This window comes from Herpailurus yagouaroundi, unplaced genomic scaffold, assembly GCF_014898765.1.
Source record: "Herpailurus yagouaroundi ecotype Mexico unplaced genomic scaffold, PumYag 139, whole genome shotgun sequence".
Lineage (NCBI taxonomy): Eukaryota > Metazoa > Chordata > Mammalia > Carnivora > Felidae > Herpailurus > Herpailurus yagouaroundi.
The window spans coordinates 7946063-7955788 of NW_024412394.1; the positions used below are offsets into that span (position 1 = coordinate 7946063).

At 50.5% G+C, this 9726-nt stretch overlaps 1 protein-coding gene across 1 annotated transcript; it reads left to right on the forward strand.

Annotated features, from left to right (window-relative positions):
- Positions 1-2383: 2383 nt before the first annotated feature.
- On the forward strand, positions 2384-9272 carry NCR2 (natural cytotoxicity triggering receptor 2). Its single transcript, XM_040473121.1, has 5 exons — positions 2384-2438; positions 2585-2926; positions 8204-8333; positions 8441-8553; positions 9142-9272. The coding sequence occupies exons 1-5, from the start codon at positions 2384-2386 to the stop codon at positions 9270-9272; spliced, it is 771 nt and encodes a 256-aa protein (XP_040329055.1).
- The last annotated feature ends 454 nt before the right edge of the window (positions 9273-9726 follow it).

Sequence of the window (9726 nt, forward strand, 5' to 3'; positions counted from 1 at the left end):
TTATTTCCTTTTAGAAGTTTGCTATACTGCTATTTGATGTCTATATAGAGAGAGACATCGAATTATATATTAAATATATATATAATTAAAAGTCAAGGAAACATGATATTGTGAATGTTGATTACTAATGATGGCAGACATTCATTAATACCATGTAACAGGCACTTCTATAAATGGAAGGGCTTAATCATTTATTCCCAGAATAATCATATCAGTGATCCATTGTTAACTATTTAAGAAAGGAAAAAACTGAGACTTTTAGAGCTTTAGAAGTTTCCTCAAAAACTTCCCTTGGGCACCACGGACCCATGTTGACTCGGCAGAGAACAGCTCAGAGCCAACCCCAAACTGGAGGCACCTAGACATAATGGTATGTGGGCAAAGAGTGATCTTGGGGGACTGCGAGGAGGAGGCGTCCCTTCCCAGGGGTCAGCAGCGACCAGACAAAGGGGACACTGGTGTGGGAACCAGTGGCTGCACACCCTCACACAAGTTGACACACATCTACGCCCGCCGGGGCCAGAGCCTCCTTCCTCCCCCTCAAAAGGGTGCCCTCCACCCCCGCATTTTGTCTGTAATTAGGTTAAGAGAGGAAACACTGAGCCCAACTGAACGCCAGGAAACGAACTGCCAGGAGCTTGCCTCTGCAAGGGTGTACGCTTTGGTTTCCTGCCCTGTCCCCAGGCCAGACTTCAACAGAAAGTCCCCGTCAGAAGTCAGGAAGCTGGTCTGGTTACATCTTTACATCATCACGTGACTTTGAGCAGGTCAGACTGACCCATCTGGGCCTCAGTTTCCCCACGTGGGGGGAAAACAAAGCACACCTCCCTGCCAAGCCCACTGTGGAATTAGGAGAAAGCACACACGAACACCCTAGGTGCGCTGATGGGTGCAAACGGGTAGTGGGCGTTGTCTTGAGCAGTCCTTTCGGTGCCACAACCCCATCCTGCTTTTCCCTGGTCGTTTGTTTCTAGGAAAGAGAGTCAGGTGCCTCCCATGCCCGTCCTCTTTCTGCCCCTTCATCCTTATCCTCAGTCTCTGCCCCCTCTCACTGCAGGAGCAGGGCTCTGCGCCCAGGCAGAGAGGAGAGCAGGAGTGGGGGGTGGGGTGCAGGGGAGCAGGGGACTTGGAATTAACACCCTCAATACGTTCAAATTCCCTCTTCAGGCATGAGCTCTGAGTAGAGTTCCCTGGTGGTCGCATGTGGAGTTACATGTTAGCACAGGGCTGTGGGTCCTGATCTCTTTCTCTCTCTCTCTCTCTCTCTCTCTCTCTCGATCCCTTCTTTCTCCCAACATTTGTATGTTTCATATAAAACCTCTTTGTAAACTGCATCATTTTTTAAAGCTTATTTATTTATTTTGAGAGAGAGAGAGAGAGAGCGAGAGTGCATGGAAGAGGCAAAAAGGAAGGGAGAGAGAACCCTCTCTCTCAGCACAGACCCTGAGGCAGGGGCTCAGACTCACGAACCGTGAGATCGTGACCTGAGCCGAAATCAAGAGTCCGACGCTTAATCGACTAAGCCACCCAGGCGCCCGCGTCATTTTTTAAAAGTCGTTCCCTAAAGATGCTGGAGCCCTGCATCTATCTACGCATCAATGACACAAACAGCGCTCTAGTGCCCACAGGCAGGAGTCGAGGATTCACAGGAGACCGGTGGTCCAGGCTCCTGTGTTCCATCCCCCATTGACCCGTCCCTCCACCCAGCCGGGCTCTCTTTGCCCCCAGCTCCACTCTCCCTTCCTTTGCCAGGGACTCTCCCTATACTTTCTTACCCCTCCCCTCTCCCCTCCAGCACCCACAAAGCCTCCCAGGGAGGAAACATGTCAGTGACCCACCAGGCAGGACCGGGCTTGAAGTTTCTGACGACCCCCAGGGCCAGTGGGGTTTAGTGGAGTCTTGCACAGACCTCCAAGTGCCCCTGAGCTGGTCACCCACCTTCAGCGTGGCTCGCCCTGAAGAGAAGGGCAAAGCCAGGGTCTTGCAAAGAAGAGACAGTGCACAGAGGGAGGAGAGTGGACAGCCCGTGACCACAGCTTCCTCCTGGCTGTCCCAGCTCCTCCCCCAAGGGCAGGCCCTGAGGGGGAAGGGGCAGTGGGGCACAGAGGAGAGAAGCAGCCTCTATGGACACCCAGGAGCTGTGCGCCACGTAGGGCTGTTCCCTCCTGGTCCGGATTTACAACTGCCACCGTTGGCCTCCGCTTGCCTCTGGCGGACAGGTCAGCACTCCCTGGGTCTCCCACTCCCCAAGCTGCCCTTGGCCTTTCTCATTTTATCTATCTCGGAGGTGCTGGGAAAGCTGAGGAGAATCAGACCAGCTCCAGGTTCCCTCTCCCCAGCGTCCCCCATGTCCCCTACCACCAGCACAAGAAGAAACGGCCACATGGTCCAGAGAGCCCCGCTCCCACCCCTGCTGCTCCTGTCACTGTTGATCCCAGGTGAGGAGGAAGGCGAGAGCCTGGGGAGGAGAGGCGAGGGTGGTACAGGGACTACAGGACCGCGGGCTCCGGAGCAAGTGCTCTGTGTCCGGGGCTGCTGGAGGAGCAGTTCCTGGTGTGGCCCTGACCTGCTGACTCCTCTCCAGGCTCGTGGGCTGTGCCAGAGGCACAGCCACTTCACCGAGTGGCGGGGCAGACGCTTTCTGTGAGATGCCAGTACCCCCCCAAGGGCTGGCCCTACGAGAGGAAGAGCTGGTGTAAGGAGCTATCGGCGGTCAAGTGCACCAGGTTAGTCACCAGCTCCGGTCCCCGCAGGCTGGCTCAGGCCTCTCGATTCTCAATCTGGGACAACCCTAGCACCGGCCTCTTCATTGTCACCATGACTGGGCTGAAGGAGGAAGATTCAGGACACTACTGGTGTAGAATTTACCATGCTTCCGGCAACTCTGTCTCTAAGTCCATAAGGTTCTATCTGACGGTGTCTCCAGGTAAGCCTCTTCCTAGGGGTCCCCTGGCTCCCTTTGGGTGCCTCCTAGTTTCTTAGTCATGAAGCCAGGCTGACCGTCCCCCCATTCAGATCTCCTGGGAAGGTTGTTGGGAACAGGTGTCCCAGGGACTTGAATACATGTACACACACACACACACACACACACACACACACCCCTCACTCACTGTCTTGATGATTTACAAGCCTCGTCAAAGGTGCCCAAACAGATCATGGGAGCATTCTGACCCTGAGCTCATATGACCTGGCCACAGGGGAGCCCGAGACTGCCTGGCATTCTTAGAGAAGGCACCTGTACCTGGCACATAGTAGGTGCTCAGTAAATGTGTGGCCCTGGCCACAAACCACCCCCCGCCCCACCATATTGGTATCACGTTGGTCTGTCTATTCTTCCTGGCCCAGATCAGGGGTCAGCAAACTCTGGTCTGAAAGCTAAGGATGATTTTTAAATGGTCGGGGGGAAAAAGTCGAAGAAAAATAATATTTTGTGTCACACAAAAATTACAGGAAATTCAAATGTCAGTGTCCACAAATAAAGGGTTTTTTGGAACACAGCCATGCCCATATGTTTATATATGATTTAAGGCCATTTTCATGCTATAGGAGCAGCTGTTCCAACAGAGACCATATGGCCCACAAGCCTAAAGTAGTTACTCTCTGGCCCTTTACAAACAAGTTGGCCAACATGAGTCTGAATCAGAGCTTCTCAAAGCATCTGTGGTTGCAACGCACTGAATGTTTGTGGCCTCCACAAAGTCATGGGTTGAAATCCTAACCTACAATGTGATGGTATTTGGAGGTGGGGCCTCTGGGAGGTGATGAGGTCATGAGGGTGGGGCCCCTAGGAGTGGAATTAGTGCCCTTACCAAAGAGATCTCCAGCAAGCTCTCTCCTCCTCTTTCTGCCATGTAAAATGATAGCCTGCAGAGGGAACTCTCCAGAACCCCACCACACTGGTACCCTGACCTCAGACTCCCAGCTTCCAGGTTAAGAAATAAATTTCTGTTGTTTCCAAACCACCCAGGCTGTGACACTTTGTTATGGCAGCCCAAGCAGACTAAGACAGTGGTGGGGACCTTTTCAAAACATCTCCAATCCATCAATGACTATCTTCTGGTAAAACACAATAAAAATGAATTACTAGAAAAATTAAACGAGAGAAAAACACACACATACAAAGCACAAGCCTAAAATGCTGATTTGATTTTACAGACATAAAATTACTTTTCAACAAAGACAATCAGAACAAACATAAGGGGGAAAAAAGTTCAGTTATAAAAACGGTTCCCATTGATTATTAAAAGTATGCATGTGGGTGATGGATGTTGTTGTTAACATTATAGCTGAAATCCAAGAAGGAATTCTAAATCAATTCCTACAAGCTCAATATTTTTATTTTTAATTTTTACAAAAGGAAGCGAGCGATGCTGTATTTTCAAAATGCATCCTCGATCCTTCATCAGGGGCTAGTTCCAAAATTTTATTTTATAGAGTTCTGTTTGCATTTGAAATACCTTTTGATGAAAAAATGGTCTCTGGTTCTATGAATTGCCTATCATGTATCTTCTTTGGACAGATAATAAAATGCAAAACATTCCATCAAACTATCCAGGTTTCTCTACAAGCACTTTTGCAGACAAGATCACCTATTTTGCTGATAATTGTTACCGAATTAAGAACATGTCATGAAAGTTTATAGAAACTATCCTTCTAAGCCTCTTTTGTTTTGGCGCTTAGATCTCATTTGCCGTTGAAAAATATGTTGCGTCCTTCCCTGGCACGGAATAGCCTCAAAGCTGTGATATAACCAAGCCTGACCATGTGATTCCCATCTTTAAAAAGTTAGTACTGACCTGGTTTCTATCTTGCCAAGATAGTAGGAGTCCTTTTCGTAGCTCAAACATTCTCAACAGAACTGTCACCCTCAGTAATGAATCAGTGCAACCTGGCATACAATAACAACTCTGAGGGGTTTCCACATGATCACATAATAAAGAGAACGATTTCAAATTCAACGCGTTCATCTTTATGTAATTCACGATTTTTCCCACTTTGGTAGGCACGTGTGCAGCTCAGCTGATATTTTCTCAGAGCAAGAATTTGAAGGAGGCGTGCACTGGCTTACACTCTGGTGCAAGGCTCCTTCATCTGAAGGACTGCTCCCGCGTGTTTTCCTGTCACATAGCAGCTATCAGAACATACTCGGACGCGAAACTGGAGCCCCAAACCGCTGGTCGATAATAAAATCCTTCATAGTTCTATTCAGCTCAGGGCTAGTTGTGTTTTTGACAATGAAACGAAATGATACAGAGGAATACCTTCCTATCATCATGTGCAAATTGCACGTAGTCTAAAAAGAATAACTATGTTTGCGATGTGCGTGCATTTTGCTCAAGTTGCCGTGAAAAACACCTTGCTAACTTTATTTTCCCAGGAGTTGGTCTTCCTCCTCATTAGCCAATTCCTGAGTATGTTGAGCTAATGTGTCAATAAAGTGATATTTAATTTCCCTTCTTTGCCACAGACTAGCTCAACAAGGTAGAGCAGACACCTCTGTTACAGTCTTTCGATGATGTTTTGACAGCTGTTGGTAGACATTTTGTCTTAGCAACACAAAGCGTTACTTTATAAGAAGCCCACAGAACTCTAGAGTTACTAGGTGAAATACTGACTGCTTTGAAGAAAGTTGTAATTCAGGACTCTTTTAAAAACAAATAGCTCATTTTGAACTTGTGGTTTAATGTTTTGTAAATGTCACTTGCTTTCATGATGTACTTGTTCCTTAGCCTCTTCACTGAACCTCAACAATGAACTCAGTGGGTTTGAGTGCCTCACCATTCATTAGAACTACAAACCTCATGCTATTTATGAGTGCCATAGTTTCCTGTTGCTGTCATCACAAATTTCCACAAATGTAGTGGCTTAAAACCACACGAATTTATGACTTCGCGGTTCTATAGATCAAGAGTCCGGCATGGGTCTCACTGGGCTAAAATCAAGGTATCAGCAGCAGGCTGTATTCCTTTCTGGAGGCTCTTAGAATCTACTTCTTACGCATTCAGGTCTTGGACAGAATTCAGTTCCTTGTAGCTATAAGACCAGAGTCCCATTTTCTCACAGGCTGCATAACTGAGAGCTTTCCCAGCTTCTAGCAGCTTCCACACATTCCTTGGCTTGTGGCCCCCTTCCTCTGTCTTTAAAGCCAGAAGCCGTTTTCAAGCTGCACTGCTCTCTGACTACAGCTGGGAAACATTCTCTGCTCTTAAATACTAATCATTAGCTCAGGTTCGCCCAGAATATCTCTCCACTTCAAGGTCCTTAACCTTAATCACATCTGCAAAGCCCCTCTGGCCATGTGGGGTGACACTCACGGGCTCCTGAGATTAGGAAGTGGACAGGGTTCTGCTTTACCACAGTGAAGGATTCCATGTTCAGACATAACCAATGCAAACCCTTTGGAATGATCTCAGAAGGAAAAGCATCTTTGGAATTAATTCTGCTATCACCATTTGGTTTATTATTACTGCTACATCCCGAAAAGATGGGGCTTTTCTTGACACAATGCTCAGTGACTTTGTTTTGCTCTCTGTTAATTTAGTACTAGAATTAACTAATCACTACTCTACATTAGCTAATCATGTTAAACTCTAATTTAAAAGAAAAAATGGATAGGGGCACCTGAGTGGCTCGGTCGGTTGAGCTTCTGACTTCAGCTCAGGTCATGGTCTCATGGGTCGTGGGTTCGAGCCCCCCATCGGGCTTGTCAGCCCACCAGAAAGGATCCCACTTTGGATCCTCTGTCTCTCTCTCTCTCTCTGCCCCTCCCCTGATTGTGCTCTCCCCAAAATAAGTAAATATTTTTAAAACTAAATTCATAACGGAAAGATTGAAAATGTCAATGATTATAAAAATTTATAAAAATAACTTTTTCAGGTCTTGATACACTTTTGGGTTATAGTCGAGCAACGAACCTTCACAGCCTGCCCCATGTGTTACTCTCCGTGACAGTTTGCCAGTACCTAAACTGATTGACATCCTGTTCCACCAGACCGGTTTACTAATCACATGCTTGGACCTTGAGGCAATGTCAGATTGATAAATTCCAAGATCCTTACTCCTGATTTCTATATTTACCTTGTGCAGGCAGGTTATAAATAATTTGTGGACCAGCATCCACCCACAGATCACACGCTGTAGCTCAGGACTAGAATTTCCCCTGAGTGTCATGAGAACCTCTTCTAGGTTGGGCACACGGGTTGCTCCCAGTAGTCACTCTGGGCAGCCTCAGAGAGAGTGCCCTTGTGGGACAGGGTCATGGCCACATGTCCATTGACCTGGGACTCTCTCCAGGGAAGCCCCTGGGCCATGGGATGTCCCAACATCAGGTACCCTCTCCCCCATGCCTCTCCCAGCCCTTCCCTCAGCTGTTCCCTTCATGGATCCTGGGTGGATGGGTGTATAGACCTAGCTGAGGACACTGAGAGTCCCCATTTCCTGTCACAGCATTGGGGCTGACAGCACTAGTTTCCCTTCTGGGCCTCACCCATCCCCAGTAGTCATTATTCTCTCTTCATCCTTAATAGCCCCCATCACCTTTCCAGAGATGGCCTCCCACCAGCCTCCATCAAGAGCTCTGAGCACTGGTAGGTCTGGGGTCTTACTGGGAAGGCAGGGCAGGGGAAGTAGGGGACAGGGAGCTCGCAAAAGTTTCAGAATCCAGAGGGGGCCCCATAAAATGTACTTACCCAGATCATTGAGGCAGTGGGGTCTGCAGAGGGACCCAGAGTTCTGCGGCAGAACCAGGAAGGACAGGAGTGGGAAAGCAGTCTGAAAGTTCCCCGGGGAGGAGCCCCTTCCCCCTAATAGCGCCAGAAGGATGAGAATGGGAAGGGATGTCAGAGACGAGAGCCACTCAAAGACAGTGACTGTTTCCCCACTTGGGGAGGCTCGGAGCTAGACAGTGCCCTTCCTGACGTATAGACATGCTTGGAGAGAAGCCCCGGCCTCCTGACTCCCATTCCAGTGCTCTTCCTGGAGCCAAGAACACCTCCACAGGCACTGAAGAGAGCCTAAACCATAGATCTGTCTAGCCTTGAGCCATGGGACTTCATAGCCCAGTCCCGACCCCAGAATTGGTTTTTTCCCAGGCTCTGAGCTTCTGTCCCCAGTTCAGCCCAGGTCCCCGTTCCAGCTTTCCTGCCAGCTAGAACAGATGTGCTGTCCCTCCAGCTAACTCAGATTCCTTTTCTTTCTCTGACAGCTTCCGCCTCCACGCAGGCCACCCGGGCTTCCCGTGACCTGATCTCATCACAGACCCAGAGCTGTGTGTCCTCCACTGGAAGAGCCAGAGAGGCCCCCAGGACTTCCTCTGCCATCACTGCCCCTTCACAGTGAGTTCAAGGGTGGGACCCTCACGCACACGGCCCTGGCTCAGGGACCCACGGCAGAGAGCTGCCACCCCAACCGGCTCCCCTCCCCTCTGTTTTCTGTTCTCCAGGCAACAAAACTGCACCCTCCACTGTCACCCTGCAGCCCCGGGCGCTCTGGTCTCCGTGCTCTGTGGACTCCTTCTGGCCAAGAGCGTGGTGTTGTCAGCCCTGCTTGTCTGGTGAGTGGGTTTGGGTTGGGCTTGGGAGAGAATGAAGCAGGGAGGGGCTTCCGTCCCTGGACAGATGGTCAGACAGGGAATCAGCCAGTGAACACAGAGGCAAGAAAAATGATCCCCAGCAGGGCTGTCCAAACTAGACCCTCACTGACTGCCTGCTCACCACAGGATCACCTTTGTCTTTGCAAAACTCAGATGCTTTGTCCACATGTTTCCGTCTGTTTTCTCCTCCCCTCTTCTCCCCCTCCTTTCCTTCCCCTACCCCTCTCCCCCTCTGATTCAGTATCACTGACCTGTCCAACCAGGAAATCCCTCCCACTGCCTGCCCTTCCAGGAATGCCTGCCCAAACCCAGGGCACAGCCCCTTCCCAAGCGGTGACAGAGGGAGGGTATGCACAGGAGGGAGGGTCACGTCCAAGGAGAAGGGGATGCACAAGGCAAAGGTAGGTGGGGCTGAGGGACAGGTGTGGGGACAGGGACCCATCAGGCAGAGCGCAAGCTTGCTGAAGGGGGGACAGCCTGTGGGGAGAGGGCAACAGGCTCAAAGAGTGGGTTTGAGTCACTTCCTGTATTTCTTCGCCCCTCCCATGTTAGGGCCTTAAGGAGTCGACACGCGCAACACAGAGGGAGGTCTCTGATGCACCCAGCTCGGTCCAGACTCCAGGCCTCAGGGCCCAAGAAGGATGGCCAGTATCCCCCAGGCTCCCCAGGGGCGCCTCCCTGACCTCTGAACCCTTCGCCCCTTGCAAAGAAAAGGCGGAAGTCCCCCAGAACTTGATCCAACACCCTTGGCTACACCCCTCACTCCAGTGTTGAGGATTTCTCAGCCTGGCCTCCTCCCAAGGTCCAGGCCCACGGCTTGCTCACACACAGCTGGCATCTGGGCCAGCACCATCCAGGGATGGGAGCCGAAGACCAGTGCAGTGGCTGTCCACCAAACTGGAGCCACCACGGCGGGCCACTCTGACCCCACCATCTTCTCCCCTAGGCCTCCCCCTCATCCTCCTGCTCCCTGCCTCCTCCTCCTCCTCCTCTTGTCCTTCCCCCTCTTCCTCCTCCCCTCCTCCTCTCCTTCCCCCTCCTCTCCCTCCTCCTCCTCCTCCTCCTCCTCCTCCTCCTCCTCCTCCCCTTCCCCCCCTGTCTGTGGCCCCACAGCTCAGCCAGGATCCCAGGTCACC